Source organism: Osmerus eperlanus, chromosome 7, assembly GCF_963692335.1.
Source record: "Osmerus eperlanus chromosome 7, fOsmEpe2.1, whole genome shotgun sequence".
NCBI lineage: Eukaryota > Metazoa > Chordata > Actinopteri > Osmeriformes > Osmeridae > Osmerus > Osmerus eperlanus.
The window spans coordinates 15089618-15113496 of NC_085024.1; the positions used below are offsets into that span (position 1 = coordinate 15089618).

At 47.8% G+C, this 23879-nt stretch overlaps 3 protein-coding genes across 3 annotated transcripts; 1 reads left to right on the forward strand and 2 right to left on the reverse strand.

Annotated features, from left to right (window-relative positions):
- Positions 1-99: 99 nt before the first annotated feature.
- On the reverse strand, positions 100-2698 carry LOC134023227 (2-iminobutanoate/2-iminopropanoate deaminase-like). Its single transcript, XM_062465176.1, has 6 exons — positions 2536-2698; positions 1562-1667; positions 1376-1430; positions 1219-1287; positions 804-859; positions 100-700 (listed from the first exon to the last, which is right to left on the reverse strand). Exons 1-6 carry the CDS (start codon positions 2598-2600, stop codon positions 638-640), a joined length of 414 nt encoding a protein of 137 aa, XP_062321160.1. The 5' UTR covers positions 2601-2698; the 3' UTR covers positions 100-637.
- Positions 2355-9694, forward strand: pop1 (POP1 homolog, ribonuclease P/MRP subunit). Its single transcript, XM_062465174.1, has 14 exons — positions 2355-2845; positions 3072-3209; positions 3334-3462; positions 3630-3805; positions 3938-4198; positions 4320-4407; positions 4632-4810; positions 4917-5224; positions 5466-5559; positions 5661-5769; positions 5897-6016; positions 6614-7085; positions 7449-7676; positions 8264-9694. The coding sequence occupies exons 2-14, from the start codon at positions 3080-3082 to the stop codon at positions 9054-9056; spliced, it is 3087 nt and encodes a 1028-aa protein (XP_062321158.1). The 5' UTR covers positions 2355-2845; positions 3072-3079; the 3' UTR covers positions 9057-9694.
- A 197-nt stretch (positions 9695-9891) lies between these two features.
- Positions 9892-19239, reverse strand: LOC134023226 (NIPA-like protein 2). The gene is made up of 11 exons (XM_062465175.1): positions 18971-19239; positions 15760-15828; positions 15279-15447; positions 14149-14208; positions 13596-13717; positions 11979-12075; positions 11740-11875; positions 11307-11395; positions 11125-11188; positions 10857-10954; positions 9892-10455 (listed from the first exon to the last, which is right to left on the reverse strand). Exons 1-11 carry the CDS (start codon positions 19088-19090, stop codon positions 10361-10363), a joined length of 1119 nt encoding a protein of 372 aa, XP_062321159.1. The 5' UTR covers positions 19091-19239; the 3' UTR covers positions 9892-10360.
- Between the last annotated feature and the right edge of the window lie 4640 nt (positions 19240-23879).

The following is a 23879-nucleotide window of genomic DNA, read 5'->3' on the forward strand; positions in this document are numbered from 1 at the left end:
ACTCCACAGGAATGAAGACTTTCCACAACCCTCCACCTACCACTCCATCCATATCCATTAAGGACCACATAGCTACCAAATACACGACACAGGAACCAGGTGTCTCCATCTTTATTCTTACCATGACCGAGTACAGTAGCTGTTAGGACTGAAAAGGATAAGGCAAGACTAGGCTGGTATAAGAGTAATACAATAAACAAAGCAACGCTTGGTCAGTAGGTAGTCCTCAGTTGTACTCCATAAAACTAAGCGAAAACATTAGCCGTGGGGAATATAAAGCTCATTGTTGTTGTCTGAGGACAGAAGCTCTGAACACCCCTCATTAAAGCTAACAACGCTGGTGAAAGTGCATGGGCAGGCGCCATGCAAGCAAAACAGATGACTGCTCAGTGACTCACACACGACCCATCCATACACCTTCAGTCCTCCAACCACCACTATTCAGACATCTAACTGTAAAGCTAACTGTCAATTCATATCCTTGATGTCACATCATAATCATTATCTTGAAGTCCCTAAGTTAAGTCAACAGTTTAATTGGAACATCTGCTATTCAGATCAAGAATGTACACAGGTACTGTGATTGGCTAGCACGTGTTCCATTCTCCCAATTCCAGTGTGCTGATTGGTGTTTCCTTCAGGAGGAGGCGTCTGTTATAGGGCCCGAGACCGCGACAGCTTCAATCTCCACAAGCCCCCCCTGAGAGAGAAAGGAGGGAGAGAGGCTAAATATTTAACGACAAGTATGTTTGAACGTTGAACAAAGACAATAGGTTGGTTAAAGATGTTAAAGCGACACTCACTCTGGGCAGAGCAGCGACCTGGTAGGCTGCTCTAGCAGGGAAGTGGGTGCTGAAAACTAGACACACATACACACACAAGGTCTCAGATCTACCTATACTTAAAATGACATACGATGCGTAAGTAAATATCTGATGATGCATATTAGAGCAAAGGAAACCCATGGATGAATGTGTTTCCTGAGGCAGAAGCTCTCAGTCTTGAGGCTCTAGTTCCTGTTACTGAGTAGAACTCCATGTTTTTTTGCACAAGTGCCACATACACACATCCGCCATGCATGCTTGGACAGTCGTTTGTTAGGCAACAGCGCCCTCTGGTGGGTGAACTAAGCAAGATTTGTTCAATCCTTTCAAGATGATGCACAACAATAGGTTTGTAGTGCTGTAGCCATCAAAGTAATGGATCAAGACCACTCACATTGTTTGTAAACGTCATTGACATTGGTGAAGTCGTTCATGTCAGCCAAAAGCACTGTGGTCTTGACAACTGAAACAAACAGGAACTCGTTTATTAATCACATTATTACATCACATCCACAAATGTTCAACCGTCTCCATGGCAGTGTAGTCCTCACCGTTGTCATAGCCACACCCTGCTGCCTTCAGGATTTCCCCCATGTTGATCAGAGCCTGTAGGGGAGGGGGGCACACAATTTACATCAACACATTCCCGGAAGGTGACTGAAAATCCACTTGTTTGGTTTGGTCGTGCATGCTTGCTTGCGAGAGACAGAGTGTGTGTGTGTGTGTCTGACCATCACCTGTTTGGCTTGGGCCTGCACGCCTCCATCCACGAGCAGCCCAGAGGAGGGGTCCATCCCCAGCTGCCCGGAGACATACAGGGTCCGGTCCACCATCACCGCCTGGCTGGAAGACAGACTCTCTCATTAAACATGTCTACTCATGGAATATGTGAAAACTAGTTCCAGAAACTAGCTACAGATCCAACTGTATTGGAACTGAATGAAACCACCATTAGTATATAATAGGGGAGACAGGTGGCTGAGTTGTTAGAGAATCAGGCTAGTAATCAGAGGGTCGCTGGTTCGATTCCCGGTCGTGCAAAATGACGTTGTGTCCTTGGGCAAGGCACTTCACCCTACTTGCCTCGGGGAGAATGTCCCTGTACTTACTGTAAGTCGCTCTGGATAAGAGCGTCTGCTAAATGACTAAATGTAAATTAGTACAGGCACATTCTTGAAACATGATGCTATAACGCCACCTTGTGGTTAAACGCAGTAACAACCTTAATCAGATTCATAAGAGATGTAAAACCTTTTTCTTCGCATTTTAGTTATATTTGGCACAACAAAAAGTAGGAATGAGAATAGTGCTACAGAGGTACAAATATCATTTGCAGGAAGGTTCCGGAATATTGCCAATCCACGCAAATCAGCAGACATAATGCAACGGATAAAGGCATTAGCCAAAAGCCTGTACTTTCACCCGGACCCTGACCACGGTTATTGCTTACATGCACTTTGCCCCACCCTCTCCATTGCTATTGGGTCAGAGGGTGACACCCATTCCAAAAACTTCCATCCAAAACTATAGGCTACAAATTTCGGTTCACGGATCTGTTTACGTGCGACCTGAACAAATATTTTGAAATGAACAAACGGACCTTTAACCACCAAGACGTGCATTAGACAATAGAAGTTAACTGAATGCAATTGCATATCCCCTCTAAGCAATAATACAAAATTCTGGCATGCACCGGGTGATATTTCTTTACCTGTATGGACCGATGGCTGCAGGAGCCTTTGCTGTGTTTATTATCTTCCTGATGATGGCAGACATGGCTGGAACCCAAATAGTCAACTAACAGTGCCAACGAAACAAGTGGAACCGCGTGGTTGAGAAACGTCAAATGACCGCTGAGTTCGGTTCGAGCGCAATGCGTGCTGTCTCAATATATTCTTGAACTACATATCCCATGAACACCAAGTAACCGGAAGTTAGTGACAACTTGCAGAAAATTCACATGCCGATAGAAATGTGACAGCGTGCGTTTTGAATAGCATTCCTCTGTTTAAAACTTTAAGGTGAGTGTGTTATTGTGGTTCTTTTGTGTCTACATAGCAGTAAGGTCTTTAAGCCAATACTAACCTACTAATAATACACAATAATGACATTGGTTCTAGCTTAATAAATAAGATAACTGGTTAGGTTTCAGTAGCTAGCGTTGGTTAGCTAGCTAGCAGTGTGCATTAGTAAGCGAATGAGGATACAGTGCATGCCATTAAGCCCAAACTATTCCTTCTCTGATAGCTGGAGAAATGTCGTCAGCCAAAGAAAGGATGCGCAATAAGAAGCTGAAAAATCAGCCCAGCAGTGTGACGTATTCCTCCCCTGGAGTCGGCTCTGGCAGCTCGCACTGCAGAAACGGAGGAGAGGGTCCATCACACGGTAACTGCTCTATCTGAGTGTGATACGTGCAGATAATTCTTAAAGTCTGTTTTAGCCGACAGACCGACCGGTAAGGTTATCCGCCATTAGCTCTATTTCACTACCCTGCTCTCTCTCTCTGCAGGTCGTGGTCATGATCCATCGCCGGCAAGAGACCGGGGGTCCTCTCACCCTATCCACGGAGGTGGCTGGGTCCGTGGCCACCAAAGAGATGGGAAGGCCTATGGCCAGGAGCTCCCAAAAGCCATCACAGGTAAAGCCATGGCTGGCTGCTCCTTTCAGGCTCTGCGTTGGTAAAGAGAAACTGGTGTCCTCCGTATGATCAACATGTTCAAGTTCATAGATAGCTTGTTAACAACTCCAGTGCTATCACAGGTATTAATAAGAAAAAGTGTATTTACACGAACGTAATCCCCCCAGCCTCAGGGTTTATCAAGGCCAGGGCCGCCGAGGTGACCGCCATGCTCAAGGCAGTTAACAAGACGACAGGGAGTGTGCATGCGTTCGGTGTGCTGCCCAAGCACATGAGGAGGAGGGCCATGAGCCACAACACCAAGAGACTACCCTGCAGGCTGAGGGAGGTGGCTAACAGGATGGTACGGCTGTCACACACACACACGCACACACACACACACATAAACACTGTGGATCAAGTTGGAGTCGGATGTAGGTCAGCAGAATGAGAAGGACGCTCACCCTAGCCTCCCGCACTGTGTTTGCCCCGTCAGCTGGAGAAGAGCCAGAAGCTGGGTCAGAAGGAGAAGAAGCCCCAGTCCAAGACCAAGAGCCGCAAGGCCCGCCGTCGCCACGGCAACCTGCTCCTGGACTTCAACCGGCGGCAACGGAAGAACGTGTGGCTGGAGACGCACATCTGGCACGCCAAGCGCTTCCACATGGCGAAGAGGTGGGGCTACTGCCTGGGGGAACGGCCCACTTACAAGTGCTACCGCGCCTGCTACCGCGCCATGAGCAGCCACTGCCTGCTGCAGGTCTGAACCCCTCTCGCCTTTTTGGACCTGGAACCTCCGCGGAGGTGGTCACTTTGACCGGTTAACCTTTTGCGGGTGATGTCGGTCATGCTGAGGCTGCTGTTGTGCTCTGGCTTCCCAGGACCTGTCCTATCACTGCTGCCTGGAGCTCCGAGGGGAGGAGGGCCTGCTCCTGGCTGCCCTGGCCCAGCTGACCTGCAAGGACTCAGGTCGGCTCCACGGGCGTGTGCTCGGGTCACTTGTTTGGGTTTTGCGGGATGTGGGGCTTTTCATGTGTGTTGTGTGAATTTGCGCCTGTGTGCATGTGATGGTACGGTTGGGTCTGAGGCCGCTTGTCAGATACTTCTATTTTGCGTTTGTTGTAAAAAAAAACCTTGGTCTGGATTTGACCACGTGTTAACGTGCCTTGTTGACCCGGGCTCTGTGATTGCAGGACCGACGTTTGCAGCTGTAGCCAGCCTGTCGGGGCGCAGGCAGGGCAGTACCTTGGTGTACCGAGCGGGCCAGGCCCCTGCCCAGCCCCTGGGCCCTGTGCTCTTTCTGTGGAGACCCCGTACACAGGACTCCACACACAGACAGCTGTGGCTCTGGATCCATCCCACACTCAAACAGGTGAGACAGGAGATCATCCGAACTCATCCTTTAGCCATTGATGACGCATGTGTATGATGTCACCTCATTGAATGTTAACGTGTTGAACTTCCTTCCGTGGACCCAGGACCTGCTGCCTGAGCTGCGGGCCGTGTGTCAGTGTTCAGAGGCTGTGCCCCCTCTGCCAACCCTTGAGGAGATGCCTCCTGCCCCAGCCCCCCCCTCCCAGCCCCCCCCTGGTCCAGCCCAAGCCCCAGCCCTGGACACAGAGACCAAGGGGCCTCAGCCTGACGGGGCCAAAGCCTCCAAGAGAAAGCGCTCCCAGGGGGAGACTGAAACTACCGGGCCCCCAGCCAAGAAGGTCCTGGGGGATGGAACCAGGTCTCCCACCACCCCTGTGACATGGAGGTCCAGCACTACTGGGATAGTCCTGAGGTGTGTCTGGAAAGGTCTTTCCTTCCGTATAAAGCTCTCTCTTGGAAGTCGCTTTGGATAAAAGCGTCTGCTAAATGAATACGTAATGTAAATATCAAACAAGTCGATTAGCATACATAAAAGGGGTGTCACACAAAGTATGAAAATTACTGTAGGTTGAATCAGTGTTGATTGGACTGAGGTGTTTTCTATTGAGCGTGTTCTGCTGTTTTCATGCTGACCTCGTGTTGTTCTATTGTAGCGACCTCACCATGGAGATTGTGCGCTATCGTCTGATTGGACCGCTGTCGCACTCAGTCCTCACGGAGACTCTGGAAGCCGCCACAGAGTGTGATGTAAGAACCACGGGGGAATCTCTGCGAGGAGAGTTCATGACCTGTGTGTGGACGGTTAAGGGCTCATTCAGTGTTTTAGTGAGGTTTTGTTTGGGTTTCAGGCCTCAAGCCCGTCCCAGCAGGCTTGTTTCTGGTGGCCGGAGCACTGCAAGGATGAGAGGAACATGTCGCTCCATCGAAAACAGGCGGACATCTTTAATCTGCTCAAAGGTCTGTTCTGCCTGCAGGGATTTTGGTCTTCAGATTGAAAGCCTTGGTTCCTCAGTTCAAGTGTTTTTGTTGTGGAAGTTGTAGTTTCTCTAAATGGTCATTGTGTGTGTGTTCCTCCCCTCCCCAGGTGTCTACTCCACAGCGGAAGTTCCGTCAGGCTCCGTGCTGGGTCTCACTGTTGATGACCCCAGGTTGACCCTGCCCAGGATCAGGGGCAAGGCCATGCCCAGCATCCAGCAGGCCCAAGGTAACCTCGAGACCCCCCCCCCCCCCCCCCCATCCTCTCCTAATGTATCCATGGTCCCAGTTCTACCGTACCAGTTCTGCCACAGTACCATAGTTCTGTGGTACCGGCCCCACACGGGCGGGCCCGAGGCTGGTTCTGTCTGACACGTCTGGTCCTGTGCTCCTGGGGAGCCTCTGCCCACCCATGCAGATGTCCCAGGTTCGAATCCTGGCAGGATCCTGTGCCCCAGACCAGGCCCTCGGAGCCCAACACACTCCCATCCCCCGCTCTATAAGGCACGGTACCACCAGACTCCCCCCTAAACCGGTCAACCCTATGGGCTGTCTCCCAGACAACGATCTGAGGAGATGTCATATCGGTATAAGTCGTATGGAAGTTTCATTAGGTTTCAATAATCTGATCTGGTTGACATGGTCTGCCATGTTGCGTACACTTCTCAAAACTCCCTCATAGGCAGCTGGGTATAGATCATAAAGTTGACCGGGGCTTTCAGACCCTTCAGTTTGTTCACGTGTAGCGTGGGTACAGGGAGTCGTGTGCGGGTCCCATCGCTGGTCATGCAGGAGTGTGTCCTGTGCTGGGGGTGGTGTGTTCCAGAGGTGGACGAGGAGGAGGAGAGCAGGAGGGAGCTGATGTTGCATGGTGTCCCCGAGGGCTGCAGCCAGAGTCCCCTGTGGGAGCGCTCGGTCCGAGACAACGTCACCGACCACAAGACCCCCGAGCAGGAGCTGAACCGGATGCGTAGCGAGGTGCTGGTGCCAGGCTCCAGGCTGCAGCCCCTTCCCCAAGGCAGGGTGCCCGTCCTGCTGGTGCAGCAGCCTGGCAAACAGGCCGGCCAGGAGCAGGCGTCCTGGGGAGTGGGCTGGGACCTGCTGCTGCCCAAGGCCTGGGGCATGGCCTTCTGGGTGCCTCTGGTGTACAGAGGGGTGCGTGTGGGGGGGCTTAACATGGCGCTGAAACACTCCCAGAACAAGGGAGCGCCGCACTTCCCCCATGATTACCCAGACTGCCCTGCGGGGAAGCGCTTCCAGGAGGAGCAGGAAGAGGAACTGCTGGCCAAGTTCAAAAGGTCAGCAACACACTGCGCTCAATGGGGTCTGTCTATAATGATCCTCATTGAGTGTGTTTCGAATAACATTCTGTGTCGTAATTTGTCATAATGTTCTGGGACATAAAAGTCAAATCCAGCATGACATGTGACAATTATTGTGAGTATCTGTTGTTGAGATTCCTAATGGGGGAGGTTGCTGAGACTAGCACCTTGTGCATCCCGGTGCTGAAGCTGATTTCCAGTCATAGACGCCTCACAGCTCCACACTCGAAAGAGAACCGACTGTTTTCCACCATCCGCTCCCCAGCCTTGATTTGTTACATAAATTGGTGATCTGCCCTGACAGTTTGACAAGAGTTTGACCCTTCTGCCCCCCTGTAGGCGTCCACCTGCCAAGAGGACCAATTACATAAAACATGGCTGCCTGGCTCCGTTCCGTTGCCCTTGGCAACAGCTGGCGGAGGAGTGGGAGCTGATTGTGAGGGAGGAGGCGGTGACAGGAGGAGAGGAGGCGAAGGGAGGAGGAAGTAGCGAGACCCTAGCTAAACTCCTGGTGCCAAAGGCGGGGGAAATGACATCACAAGTGGACGTGGCCTTCACTATCTTGAGGTAGATCAGCACACCTTATTTCTGGTGTAAATCTCTCTCTCTCTCGTGTCAGTGTTTCCCCTACCATTATATTAGGGGGACGCCCTCCCCACCTCCCAAAGCTGTAAACCTAGGGGAAACACTGCGTGTGTATAGATCAAGTCTATTCAAAACCCTCTATATGTCTCTTGAACCATAAGACCACTCCAGGGTTTCCCCCCCAACTTCCCTTGACTTGTTCATGTTGGTAGGAGAGGAGTGGTGTGTGTGTGTGTGTGTGTGAGACAGGGCTGATGCATGCTGTAGTGCAGCCCCCCACTCTGTCATGATGATGTGGCTGATGGGAACATCCGGGGAACGTCTGGCTGTGATGAATCAGCCCGATTAGCAGGAGAGGCAGCGCCAGCTATCCCCAAAACATCAGCAAATCACTTGGACACGGCCAATTTTATGAGCTACAAAGTGAAATTGATTTGATTTGTCAAACCGCAGGGAATAGTTTGCCGGTTAAAAAGAACATTTCACTGCCCTCCGACTATTTCATTGGAGTCCAAAGGGACCATTCATTCATTGACCCATTCATTTTGACTTGTTATTGTGCTCTCCAGGAACAGGAAGTCCCTGAGGCTGCTTTCTAGTTGGTGCAGGCCCACATCCTCGAAAGGTCAGAGGTCCCAGCGCCAGTGGGCGGTCCCGCCGCTGAATCCAGCAGTGGCTGCATCTCTCCTCGCATCCAATTGGAGGAGCCTGGTGTGGGTCCGCCTCTCTCTGCTGTCTAAGGGCCAACCGGAGCTGCACGCCCAGGTGTGTGTGCCCGCCCCCGAGGACCTGCGTCGGCAGCGTGGACAGCCTAGCTGCAGCGAGCCCCTGGAGCCTCTCCACACAGACCACTTCAGAAGCAAGCTGAAGCAACTCAAGAAGCACCGCAAGGCCAAGCCCACCTCCTCCTCCTCCTCTCACAAGTCTGATGACAAACAGTCTGGGTCTGCCCCCATCTCTACCTCTACATCCACCCCCGGTCCCGACACCAGCTCTGCCCCCACCATCCACTCCACCCCTGGCCCTCCCTCCCTATCTGCCCCCACCCCCCTCCCCTCCGTCACGCTCCCTGCTCCCAGCCTCACCCCACCTTCCTCCTCCCCGACCTCTGACCTGATCCTGGGCCTCTGGCCGGAGCCCCTGCCCAGCGTCTCGTCCCACTGCTCCCGTGTGACGCTGGGCTGGGTCTCCCAGGGGGACTTCTCCCTGGTGTCCGGGTGCGGGGAGGCCCTGGGTCTGGTCAGCCTGCCCGGGCTCCTGCACATGCTGCTGGGCCAGCCCGAGGACCAGCGGGGCCTGGTCCTGCTCCGCAACCCCTCCTCCCTGCAGTACCGCCTGGCCAAGGTCAACATCGAGGTGTGATACTGACCGCAGCTTCTCCTGGAGGGTGGCAGAGGCTTCCAGGACTGTGCTGCTACTGCTCCACCTGTTCGAGGTGTGCTGTGGGAGAGAGCGGTGCGTGCGTGTGGCCCTGTCGGCTGCACAGCATGTGTAGTTCAGTTTCTGCACGGCGCCAGACTGATGTGGCGTGACACTTGAGAGACAGTGATCTCTAATCGAAAACAGTGTGCCTTGTGAAAGATTCTCTCCTGCATTTATGTGATAGGAAAGCAATATATCAACGTTTTCTTTATTTACAGGTATGGGGGCTGTCGGAAATAAGGCATTCGGGATGTTTCTAGCGTGAAAATGAAGAAAATGTTTGCTTTGAAATTGAAATGTCTTGATATGGCATATGTTTCAGTTGAACAGGGATTGGTTATTTCTTCTATTCTGACCTTCCTGCCTGATGATCCTCATTTAGTCTTGCATGACTGTTCTTTTGGTTTGGGGGCCAGAATCACCTGTTTGTGAATTTGTACAGGTTTCTGTTACAGCTATATATGAGTAATTGTTGGATGCCAATAAAATGTCTCTTCCGTACTCCATCTAAATATCACATGTCTGCAAGGCCTGCCAAGGTGGAGAAAGGAGGTTGAAGGGAAAAGGAGAGGAAATTGAAAAGAGGAACGCGAAGAGGAGAGCAGTCGTCTCTTTACTTGATAGCAAATCAGATTATCATTCTACTCTGCAATATTGCCTATAGTCACACCTGATTCAAAAGAATGGGTCGTTATCAGGCTTCTGTTGAGCTGGATATCAAGTGTATGGCTTCAGTGCTCCATCTTATTGAATGAAAATGACCGTTTGAAATACAGAAGTGTCCATCGGCGTTAGTTGTTTATTTATACCAGTAGAGGGCACTGGTGCTCTGGCTTTGCCAAGTTGCATTCAGGCCACTCACAAGACATTTAAATAATCACAGTTTATAAAAAAAGTATTGAATTGACAAGAGTCTAAACACATATGTTATCTAACCACGTGCTTTAGTTCTGAGAGAGGAATATCCAGAGGTGAGTTAAGTTGCTAACAGGAACATGAGTGCAATTTCATGAAGGGCAAAAAAACTAAATTCAACCAGAGTATTGGATTGCATTGGTGAATGTGTTTGATCCTGAGGTTTCTCCAGTATTTCCTGTTGCATCAGAGCGTATTTCTCTCCTCTGTCCGCAGTCAGGTTGTCCATGTGCTCCTTACCAGTCAACCCAGGAGGAAAGACTGGGTGCTAACTGCGTCTGTGGTGGATGTGTTTGCGTTTAACTGTGTGAGTGTTAGTAGTGCTGAAGTTACGAATCCTCAATCTTTTCGCTTCCGCTACACAGTTTGGCCGCCAGCGATCCGTACGTGCTCTCTGGCTGGACCTTGTCCGTCTGTCTTCTGCCTGTGGACACAAACAAACATCTGTCTCAGGACACCAGACTGACATCCCTCCCTTTCTCACCTGTCTGGTAGGAGAGTCTGGAGCAGCCCATACGAGGCCCAGACAGAAACACAGCGCTGCTGGAGATCCAGAGAGTGTCTAGCCTCTCCAGCTACATGCGGAATCTGAAGGATTCTACTGCAGACAGGATCTCTTCAGCTCTGTTTTTTTTACCACACAAGACTTAGGTTTTGGACTTGGATTTTGGTTGATGTAACGCAAATATTTAGGTAAGATAAAGCATACGTCATACTGATGTGTTCTGTGTTTCACTCGAGGGAAGCCAACATTCCTTAAAATGGCTAAAGAGAAGTGAAGTTTACGAGGACATACTGTGTGTTTGGAGTGAACTAACTACTTACCAGGGATTTGGCCCATAGCTATGAAGTTGCGGTCTGGTGTTTTGATCTTTGGCCTATTCCTGGCGATGAGGAACACACCCAGGAAAGACAGCAGACAGCTGCAGTCGACACACCCACACACATCACACTCAGAATTACAATATTGGCCAGGGCTCATTATCATATCTCTATGGTTACAGTCAGATGGATTCAAACAGTTCTAAATGGGCTTGGTCCCAGTCATTTGGGTAGTTTGATTGCTAACTTGCTTACTTCATTGCTCACTTACCCTAAAAGAAACATGAATATGTTTAACAAAGCCAATCCATAGAACTCCTGGTAAAATACTATTCCTGAAAAACAAATTTAAATGAATGGATGAAGAATATATTGATGATGTGGTATGATACTCAACACAATACTATTTCCGAAAGCCATAATCAGAGAGTGTGATATTGTGATTGTCCATACCTGCTATAACGGCACTGGCAGTGAAAAACACAAAGTTGACGGGGACGACTTCAGTAGCGTCAAACATTCTCATGGCTTGATTGAGAAACCTGGGATGAGAGAGGGAGAGAAATAAGTCACAAATGTCACACACGTCTATTCCAATGTGATATGAATAAACCATGGCCTTTCTCTACAGGGGCAAACTGTGAATTTATGAACCATCGTAAATCTAAAATGCAGCTTTACACTGACAAGGTCACAGTATCCTTTTTTTCTGCACACTCCATTTCTTCCAATACAAAAAAACATTATTATTTTTATATCAGGGGACAGCGTTGTAAGGTTCAAGATTGGACTAAATCAAATTATGGTTCCACAGTAGAATGAGAAACCATACATAATATTTGTTCTTTATACATTTCTTTGAATTAAATCAAATAAAGAGGCAAACTTGAGCTGGAAAGCACAGGAGGCCACCATGACCACGAGCATGACGTAGAAGATGGGGTAGGTAAGCTGCATGTAGCCCTTCACAGACTCTTTGATCATCCCAGACACCGCCTTGACTGAGATCACTGTCAGAGAGGCTGCAACCAGATGAGACCATGTGACCATTAAACATTGACATGGAGCCCGTTTGAAGGGCACAGGGTCCTGTGATGGACTCTGGTATTGACCGTGTGATCTTACCCAGCAGAGCGATCAGCAGCATCACTATGACGATGTGTTTCATCTTGCTGACCTTGTACAGGTAGAGCAGAATGCAAAACAGGAGGACCTCTATGAACTGAGTCAAGCGAAGAGTAGGAGTGAGATGGGGAAGAGAGAGAGAGGTAGTAGTGAAAGGACGAGGGAAAGATGGGTCGGGTAGAGGAGAAGAGGCAAAAAGAACAGAGAAGGCAAAAGGACAAAAATGAATGAAATACAGGGGGAAAAAACCCCCACTTCTTCCAAGTTCCTGTCAAGTCAGAGATATGGTCCCTCTCTGGGACTGTGTGACCCCGTCACACCAAAACCCTCCAGGCCCTGCCAACACTCTCTGGAATTACATTGAAATTCCCCTGTAGTCTCCAACCTCGACCAGGCATGAACGTCTCCTCAGCGTAACAAATTGGGCAGCGAACACCATGCTCTAATTGAAACAAATGGCCCTGACCGAGAGATGAAATGATTGTCCCGCTTCGTTAATGAGAACGGTTCCCAGTCTGTCCTTGGGAGTTCGGTAGCCGTACTCAGCTATTAGAGGAACCATTATTATAAAACATGGTCAGACAGAGGCACCAGAAACAGGTGAATGCCAGAAATACAGAAAGCCATCATCCTCCAGTCTCTGTGAGAGGTACATGAGATCCCATATCTGGCCTGCTCTATGCGTTTCCATGGTTTCTTTTCATGGTTTCCAAAGACCTCCCTGACAATACAGAGGTATGAAAAGCCGTGGTATAATCTTAAACCACCCTTATACACTATAGAATGGCGGAAAGGTGTGCTTCATATTCAGAAGGAGTCATTCCCACACGGGTGGAGCCAGCCTTCTGTTTGTCATGCGGATGTGAGGACAACATCGGTCTCTCCCCTGCATTATTCTAAACGAATCATCAGCGTTTCCTGCTCCTTGAGGAGAGAGCTGATGAGGATTCTGAAGGCATCCATTCGTTTATCCATTCATCCCCTGGGTTGGAAAAGAGCGTCTTATTTTAGACCCCCATCCATCACCCCTGTCACCGGGGCTGAAGACAGGAGTTTGCAGTGCTCGAACATCCATCTGCTGATTTCCTGCCGTCTGTTCAAACCACACATTTGTCTTTCTTGTCTTTCTTGTCTTTCTTTTGATGTCATTCAAATCTATTTCAGCACCTCGGTACTCTTAGGGGCATGGTAAACACAGACACATTTCTGGGGTGTGGAAGCGACTTGAGAAATGGTTCAGGAGACGAATGGGTGACTGTGAGCAGAATGAGGATCACATAGGAGGCAGACGGACATAGTCGACACCACGGGCCTCGCAGCACTGAGAGATCACGTGACTGATGACAGGACAGAGTATCCAGGACTGCTTCCTCTCTATGACAAAGAAGATCCTTCCCAAAAGGGAGAACTAACATATGTTGCCCGTAAGTTTGTCTCTACGCAACGCCAATCACTTTAGCCTCAAGAATAGTCTTGAGTGAGTCTTGCGTCATAAGAACCTTATCTACACCCAGTCATCCTACTTTGTAGCAGGTGGAGCACACCTCAGGTAAACAGGAAGAGATTTGGGAGACTTTGGGTAAGCCCTGAGGGGGGCGGAGTCAGAGAAGCACTCACCCCGTAGATCAGGAAAGCCCAGCTCATGGCGTACCTCTGGACCAGGCTGGCGGTGATGTGGGTGGAGGCGTGGGGGGCAAAGGTCACGAGGATGTACGTCCCTGTCACCGCCAGAGTACCGCCTGAGGGGACAACAGGTTGTTGGTTCGATTCCTGCACATTTACGTTTGACCCGTGTGAGAGAGGTCCTAAGAGTGAATGGCCCTTCCATGAACGCAGTGATCACACACATTAACGGCAAACACAATTACTGTCTTTGTTGGATCACATTACTGCCTTTTGTTACTTCACTGTTTAATCAGCCGTAAACTGAAGAGTAAATGTTTGGTTTGAATCCTCCAGACGCCAGCTACATCACCGCTAACAAACAAAACTCCTCCTGTTGACTTAACTCTCTCTGCTCCAAGGCCTCATTTCAAGTAATGTCAAACATAATGTTTCTTGACAGCTAGGGACCAACAGCATCTTAAATCACCGTTCTCCGTTCAGGAGTCCTTCCCTCTGGTTGACAACGGGCTGTGGATGGTGTCAGGGTCATGTGATGGTTACTTACCGATGATGTCGGAGGCACGGATCGTCTCTTTGAGAAACACCACAGATATGACAGCGCTGGCTGTAGGTGAGAAACAAAGTCATTACCATGCCCTAGCATGTAGCACAGCTAAATCTTCCTAGAAAAATAATTCCTAGAAATCTAATCTTCTAGAAGAGGTCTGTCAATAATGGATGCAATTGAACTGTGCATAGGTGTATTAGATTGCACAGGTAGATATGGCCCCTACACATAATATCTCCCATATTTATAATTCAGTCACTCCAGTAGCAACGCCTCACATGTAGCCCTCCTCCCTTTACCTCAGAGACCAGGTCAGGACTAACGAGTTACCATGGCAACGCCATAATACACACAGTGAAGTAGGCCGGAGCAGCGGAGCGAGAAGTGGTGGATGGGTGGGGGGGAACCAGGATCCTGTCACACACATCACCCATCATGATCTTAGCCTCCGCCTGTGTGTGTGTGTGTGTGTGTGTGTATTCCCTCTGAGAGTCGATCCGCTGAGAGAACCGTCATTCTCAGATGAACGCGACGCCTCGGCTAAGCAGAGCCAGAGAGACACGGAGCACGCAGGCTCCGGGATGACATCATCCCTTTAGAGCCATGCGACTTTGAATGTCTTCCTGTTCACCCAGTATTGTAGTATGTTTCAGTATTCAGTACTGATAAACCAACCCCCCTCCCCCCCCCCCCTCCCCCCTCTCCCCCCTGCCTCCCAACTGAACAAAACCTGCCAGGTCTGCTAATAGCTGTCATTAATAAACATGAGTCATCATGGGGAGGAGGGGAAAGGAAAGGAGGAGAGAAGGAAGGTGACCTGTACCGGCTCAATATTTAACCTGCCATTACAAGGTTTCCTCTGAACAGGTGCTAGTGGCACTAGGACCTGCCAAGTCTGTCTGACTGGCTAGGAACAGACTCAGTCACCATCACAAAGCCATCTGATTGGGTGGAAGGAGGCCACCACCATGACCTTTAGTTGGCATCCATTTTTTATGATGTTATAAAGTTGACTGGGTGGAGAAAGGAACCCATGTGGGCTACCCAAGGCTTCAAATCCAGTGCTCAGCTTCAAAGGGGGATGGTTTCACAAACATGGTGATGTAGGGTTAACAGGCTGGGCTTACAGATGACTGACACACAGCCCAGAGGGGCTATGAGGGAGGCGGGGGCGAAGCCGTAGGCGGCAAAGTTGCCCAGTTCTCCGACGCCCATGAGCACGACGCCACACCACCACAGGACGGAGGTGTAGTATGGCTCGGAGCTTCGTAGAGACTGGCGCATGTGGGCGTATTTCTGTCAGGGGAGCACAGTCAGAAAAACACACACACATACATAAACATACAATTAATAGTTAATAATTGATATACATGAAATTACTTAAGTCCACACATGGGTACACAATATATATATATATTTATATATATATTGTGTGTGTGTGTGTGTGTGTGTGTGTGTGTGTGTGTGTGTGTGTGTGTGTGTGTGTGTGTGTGTGTGTGTGTGTGTGTGTATACATATATACACACACACTATATATTTTTTTTTTACTGGATTTGATATATATATATAAAACTTATAACACATCCTTACACACCAACACACCCTCACCTGTATGTTCAGTGAAACACTGATAATGAAGTTCCCACATATAGAGACGAGGATTCCCACGAGATAAGTCTGCAAGGCCAAAACAACAACAAACATGTGTAAGACAACACTTTCCATAAACACCCCATAACACCCCAACAACCCTCCCCGCTGCTCACCACAACAACAGAGAACATTAGTACATCAATATGGCTTGCTGTTCTGGCCAGTGGGAGGGATATGATGACAATGTGCGTGCATGAAAACAGTACTGTTGCTGTTTCCATTAAGAAAGATGACACAGATCCTCTTGATCTTATCGAGGACAGTAACTGTGTTGATAGTTACGCACGCACGCACGCACGCACGCAGACACACACACACACACACACCACTTCCTCCTGTGTCACTGACAGGCCTCGGACACAGACCATCATCCTGATACACCCCATTAGACACAAACATTAGGCATCCACATCATTCCATTATCAACAATCATGGTTCAGACACACAGAGGCATACACCCCAGTTCAGTCTCAATCTAACACACACACACACACACACCATGGTTGAGCTTCTCTGACTCCAGAGGGAAACATTCACCTAATTTTGCAGACATCATTCAGTGAATTATAATTGCAGTATAATTGCTGAAACACAAATGAGAGCTTATGAGAGCAATTCAGACAGTGTGTAAAAGAAACCAGGTTCCCAGCATTAAAACAAACCCAGCAGCCAAGTCAATACTGGGTAAATATAACAGAGGTGGGTAATTCAGGGTGGGGGGGTTGAATACCTGAGAGGAAAACTCAATCACTGTGAAGCAGACAGGGGCAACGACACGCATCTCAGGGTTCCCCATTAAGAATCATTATGAAGACAGAGTGAAGGAGGTAGACACGCACATGCGCACACACACACACACACAAACACAGACACACCAGACACACAACAGTCACAAAAACACAACACAGACTAGACACACAAACTCCCCACACACACAAACTCATTCTTCACTGTTACAAGATTCCGTTTTGTTCTCACGGTCCGACTGTACCACGAAGATGAGTTCCCTGGAGAAGACATACCTCAAGCCAGGGTTGGTGTGGCTGCCCGTAGATGGATTTGAAAAGGTGTGTGATGGTGTGTTGTTGTTTGTGTTTACGTGTACCCTTCCTGAGTATGCGTGCGTGTAACTAGACCTTCCACACAGATGCTCCCTCAGCAGATAGATAGACCATAACTCCTGCCAGCTTGTGTCTAGGGAGGTGATTCACAAGTACAAGAGGCTCCTTCATCCATAACCCCCCCTCCCCCATCCAACCACAATAACCCCCCCCCCCACACACACACACACACACACACACACACAAACATTTCACCAGCAGCACAAGGACCAAGATCAATAAATCTCTCCAAGTGTGTGAGAGAGAGAGAGGTAGAGAGAGAGAGTTTAAGAGAGCAAGAAAGAGAGAGAGAGTTTTCCTGTTTCAGGAAGTGCAAACAAAGGGCACAGGCTGGCATATTGGGAGTGTCTTGCATTGCTTGCTTGGCAAACATTACCCACTTTGCCAGTCAGGCAGGTCCTTTAAGGTCACATGGGCATCCTGTTCCTCTTACAGTAGAGTATAGCACAGTGAAGTACAGCAGAGACAACACATTCTTCACATTCACAGTCAACATTTCAGTAATAGCGAGTACAGTAAACACAGATGCTGCAGTATCACATAGTTATACTGTGATTTCTAATGTTAGAACAACCTAACACTTCATTAATGTTTAATTTAGGACCTGTGGGCTGAAAATCTATCTCAATACACATCAACAACTTACTAACTGTACAACATTAAATTCAACTGTAAGGTCTACCAACAACTGATACGAGCATAGGAACAATAGACTGTGTGAGAACCACTGGAAAGCAATCTGATATTTTAATCTTCTTTCTCTAGTGGAATTATTTTACTGGTCCACTGTTTACTTTTACCACTGGTCCTAGGTAGATGATTAAGAATATTTTCCTCCTGTTGTTAAACACGGTAATTTACTACTTAGAAAACACCCTGAGAAAATGTAATCATAGGTACTTGTGTGTGAGTGCCTGTGTGTCTTGGAGAGCTCAACATAATCCCACAAGTGTCACACTTTCATGGCTGGTGCATTCTGGACATACACCCCCCCACACACACTTATTGTCCCCCACACACACTTATTTTGTCCCCCACACATACCTATTGTCCATCTCTCCCCTTCTCTATATATAACCTCTCCCTTTCTCTCCCCTCCTCCTCCCTCCGTCCCTCCCTCTGTGGTCTCACTACAGTGATGGAACGCTGTCATAGGAGTGACAACTGACGGAGTGACAACAATGTTCCCTTCCCTCCGGGCATTCTCCAGGGAGACAGGCTTTCCCTTTGTCCCTGACAATGCTGATCTGTTCCTGGGATGGCCTGATGGTAGGTAGGGGGGATGGAGGGTTCTGGGAATGGACAGCCAGCGTGGAGAGAACTAGGGCAGGCTGAGGTAGGAGGGCAGTGGGGACCAGTGGTGTGGAGATGCCTCAGAGACAGCCTGTTCTAACACACACACACACACACACACACACACACACACACACACACACACACACACACACACACTGGTTCTATTCTCCCAGGCCTGGTGAGGTCACAGAAACGTGCCTCAGAGAACACAGAGAGTTAACGTGAAGGAGGCTAGGAGATTATCATGGTGGAAGAAAAGACAGAAAGTAAGAAACAAAAAAAGAAACAAAAAATATTCAGAGATTGAGGATTATGTATTTGGATGTACTGTAGAATGTAAATCCCACAAACATCCAGCACCAGCCACTCCAGAACTGTAAGCCTTGGTTTAATATTATCAGATTGGCAGAGATCAGTAACTTCCTGCTCCAACAAAGCTTTGGAAAAAGACAGTAGGCATTTCCTGAATAGTCAAAACATTCTCTGACAGTATAAAAAGTTAAAGGATCATTTGGAAAAAGTAAAAAGGATAAGTATTGCAACGTCACTTTTTTGTTGTTGTCAGAAGCCACCAAAATAGGGAATAGGAATAAAACCTAAAGAAATTTGCGTCATGTGATCTATGACCACATCGCGTAGCCTATTTAATTTAAAATACATGCATACCTAATATATATTTTTGCAATAAAGTTTACGAAAAATATCTAAGCGACAATAACGTGGTAAAAAATGATATTTAAGGAGCTTACCGTTAAAAACGGGTCGCGGATATCACTCAGCTTAGAAGCATTATGTCCTACTCGCTCAGTAATAAAGTTATCAAAAGTTGAGTTCGTCATGTTTTCCTCCCATTTTCCGTCCATGGCCATCAATTCGACAACTCAACTGCACACTTTGCATCTCTGCCGGCTTTCCAGCCAGGACATCTCGCAGGTGTGTCTCATTCGTGTCAGAGTGGAAAGACTCACGTCTTCCGTCCTGTCTCATGAGGCTTGGACAGGTGTGTCCACTGAATGGGATAGTGGCGCACTTGTGACAAGTATTTATCAGATCTAGCCAATAGACAGCTCTGATACCCTCCCAACTTGTTCAAACAAAAGCATGACAAAATGCAAAGAATAGAATAGCGGGGCAATGCTACAAAGTGTTTTTGTTTTGTTTTTCCGTGGCATTAATTGTAAAAGTAAAACCCCCAAAACACATTAGTAACACTATTTTTACAAAGTCCAAAAGAAACATGTTTACATCATGTTTACATTACATCATTATCAATGACTGTTTATTGCGGAAATGCCGGATCGATTACGACTGAAATGCACCAACAAGACAAAACAATCAATTAAAACAGCTGTGCAATTGCGCATGCTTAGAGCAGTGCTCCACCTGTACGGCACATGTACACAAGGTTGGCAGCATGACAGCCCTCTCAAAAATACTTGCATCCTGAACACGGGAAAGTAGGCGCCATCTAACGGATGGTTGGAGGAACTTAAATGCCTGAAACGGACAACGAGGTAAAAATAGTCAATAGGAGTCAGCGATCATATGAAAAAAACATGGTTATGTTATATCTTACATCAGTTGGAGTTGAGAAGTTTACATATACAGTACCAACACCTACACAACGAACAACACTAAAGGATGATCATCTAGACTCTCTTCTCATCCTTCTGTCATTAGCAAGCTCATCAACAGCTGCAGAAAACAAATAGAAAAATGAATCCTGGTGAAAGTGGACATTGGAGAACAAAAATGCCTGATCTCGATATGATGATGGTCATATGAATAATGAGTCCACCTGCATGGCTGAGCTGGTCAAATGATTGGCATCTCCTCCTGGCTGGTCTCAAGTATTTTTTTTCCCTCTTCTAATCAGCGTTCATCCATAACAATGAAGAGATACAGCCACTGTTTTGTTCTGGCTAGCTCTCATATATAAAATACCCTGCACAGATGGATTGGCACCGTGTTTCAAAAGCAAACACCTTCCAACACAAACACATACACACAGACCCAAGCACAAAACACAGACCCACACACACACTGATCCATGTGCACAAGCACACACAGAATATCTGGAACGCTGAACTAATCTTGACACAAACATTAATGGATTATGTCCAAAATTCTCTTTCAATTGCAAATATATCCTGTGGTACCTGAATTCATTTGGAGTCATTTAATCCCATGCTGAATCAACAATGAGTGAGTGCTGCTTTCTGCAGACTTTCTAATCTGACACCCCATCCATGCCAGAGTCCAGGTGATTATCTTCGCATGAAGGAGAGAAGTGGAATAAGTCACGCGGCATGTTTTATTTTTTCAGTCGTTAGTCGCAGTTGCATGACTTAACAGATTCCTCTATACGCCTGTCATAAATCTCCCAGAATCCCCTGCAGCTCAGTCTTCTGCCACGGCTTCCCTCAGCAGCTCCAAACGATGTGAGCTGCTGGCAGGCGTTCAGACTTCAACATATGGCCAACTTTATTGACAGCGTTTATCATGCGCCGGGGGCCTTAAACAGGCCAATCTCCCTGTGGTCAGTGTCCCGTTGTGGGCAGAATATGAACCCTGAAATGACCACCTGATGGTTGCTTCCACGGATGAGGTCAGCATATTGTCTGACCTCTGACAAATTGCATTTTCTAGGCTGAGAGAGAGAGACATGGCGAGAGAGACAGAGTTTGAGAATGAAAACAGAGAGAGAGAGAGGACACAGAGAGAGAGAGAGAGAGAGAGAGAGAGAGAGAGAGAGGAGAGAGAGAGAGAGAGAGAGAGAGAGAGAGAGAGAGAGAGAGAGAGAGAGAGAGAAAGAGAGAGAGAGAAGGAGAGAGTAAGAGAGAGAGAGAAAGAGAGAGGAGAGAGTAAGAGAGAGAGAGAGAGAGAGAGAGAGAGAGATGAGAGGAGAGAGAGGAGAGAGAGAGAGAGAGAGAGAGAGAGGGAAAAGAGAGAGAGAGAAGGAGAGAGTAAGAGAGAGAGAGAAAGAGAGAGGAGAGAGTAAGAGAGAGAGAGAGAGAGAGAGAGAGAGAGAGAGAGAGAGAGAGAGAGATGAGAGAGAGAGAGAGAGAGAGAGAGAGAGAGATGAGAGAGAGAGAGAGGGGAGAAGCACTCCTACGCACACTGCACACACAATCTCTGCCATGCCTGCCCTCGGGCTCGGAGGGAGGAAGACAGTCAGAGAACGAGGGAGAAGGAAGGAGGTACCTTCCTTCCCTACACATTGACAGGCGCAGAAGGGAACTCATCTCAGAGCCCTGAAAGAAGAAGCGGGGTGATTTGGCTCCCCTCAAGCAGGAAGATGGGATTAGAGAACAAAATCGTTCAAGTGAAGAATGGCTTTAGAGTGATGGAGGAATACTTTAAAAGCGACTTGATTTATACGCACTATGAAAGGCTTAGGATATGCTCCCCAAAAAATACCCTGTTTCTGAACATTGACTGCAAGTCCCAAACATATCAAACCTTCTAAATTGCCTTAACTACGCTTCTGGAAATTGACTTAAGGGAGAAGGATTGGCTTTGAGACTTAGTCAATGACTCCCATGCACTAAGTAGCTCATTCCAAGTGCCTCGTGGCTGAAAGAGGAGAGAAATCTGGTGTTATATACATCCTGGCTGTCTGTGGTTTCAAACTATGTGAGGGGCCAAACTGTTTATTTGTAATGATTTAAGGTCAGGCCAAACATCTTGGTTACTGATCATCTCGATACTGAGGACATTTATGTTCTCTCTTGTTTGAATGGTCCTGCCTGGAAGAAAACAATAAAGCTGTCTTTTCTTTCACAGCTGATTTACTGGGTCACCTCACCGTGTCAGGCCTCCTCTCAGCCTCCGCTGAGACTGAAGCCTGTTTGAAGCCCCGCCAGGAACGAGCTGCATGTGAACGACTGATGGTTTTGGAACACCAGCGGGGGGGGGGGGGGGGGGGGGGGGGGAAGCTGGTTCCTCAAATTCCCAGTCTTGGTAGTTGATGGAGACGTTCCCCTCACGCAGCGTGTCTTCTGAGAAGCAGCCGTGGAAAACGTACCCTGGATCATCATCATCGTCACACTTGCTGCGCTGGGTCTGCCAGAATGCGTCGCGTTTCTAGGTATTCCGTTAACAAAAACTGTCGCTTGTCAGAAAACTTGGCATTATCCCTTTAATCGGGATATGAAGATGACTTGGGTAGATCACCTGAAGAGACAGTACTGCTCTGAAAGCACCTAATGAGATGTCCTCAGATCCTGCTGTCTGCTAGCGTTTGTCTCTTGGGAGAGTAGAGGTTGAAGCTCTTCATATATTTATTCACACATTCATTGATATTGGTTTACAGACTTATTTCTCCTCAATTACTCAAGAAGTGTGGTGTTTGGATTATATATACAGATGCCCCATTAATGAAAATATGTTATGAACACACGCACGCACATGTATACACATGCAAGCACACATCAAGCGTGACTTGGAATCTCGAAGGAGTGTATGCTAGTGTGACATCAATCTGGCTCTAGTTTTGCCATGCTTGATTGACATGGTTACGCATTAGATGGGTCTGCCATTCTGCAGGAACCAAGCCAGTAGGTCTCTGTTGTTTACTGAATGTAGTTCAATATCTTCTAATTAAACTACTATATCCATGTTACTGTAGGCCCAATCAATAGAGCATACCTGGAATTCTGACCATCCTGTGCACTTGTCAAATGGTTTGATAAATAACTCTTTATTTTCATCCCCACTAATCAATCCTAACCTTTACAGACGAGTAATCTGTCTTCCTCTTCTACTGCCATGGTTGGTTAGGCTTTCTAATTTCAAGACGAGGTCGACCTATAGCGTCAGGCGCGCGCGTGCCTGAGACCGTTCGTGACTGTCTCTCTCTTTCTCTCTCACACTCTCTCTACTGGAGCTGTCCTTTTCAGCACCAAGGAGGTGTTGAGATCAGTCGGAGGGCGGTGCGTACGTGTTGCTGCGCAGCAAAAGAGAGGGGTTAGATCGAAGACCCGAGGAATTCCCTCTGAAAATCGAAGCACTTGGAGCGGCTTTCTACTTTAGATCGAGGCACCCGGTTTCTGGTGAATGCTTTAATGATACACAGCCTGTAGGGAAATCTGGGAGAGGACACATCTTCATGTCTGAGGGAAATCATCGGATGCCGGGAAATCCCTGTCTACCCAGACAATAAAGCGTGACAGATTTTAGAGACCAGTTATTTTATCGTCGCAGAGAAACAAATCATCTACGTAGGCTATCTAAACTTACTCGCAAGCTCCCCGGAACACAATGCCTTCAACGGAGTTGCAGCAAAAAAGACACGCTGTGTAAACGAAGAGTGCCAAAAGGGCGTATACGAAAGTAAGTTGTCTTTACAGAAGATACCACATATCAAAAATCGTTATTATTTATTAGCCTAGGTTTAATTGTCAACGAGACTCATTGACCACAAGCATGGTGTAATTGATGCAAAGTTCAACTACAGATGAAAGGTACTCTTCCAGAAGCACTGTCTTTATTGTGTCGTTTGACTCCAAGCATATCCTGGAGTATTGGTTTTGGTCTTAGTCATTTTACATAACAAAATTCTGATTCTGGATAGTAGCCTATTATTTCATCGTTGAGCAGAAAATCAGACAAAGACACTGTACACGTTCGAACACGTTTGTTAATCTGACAGCGTTC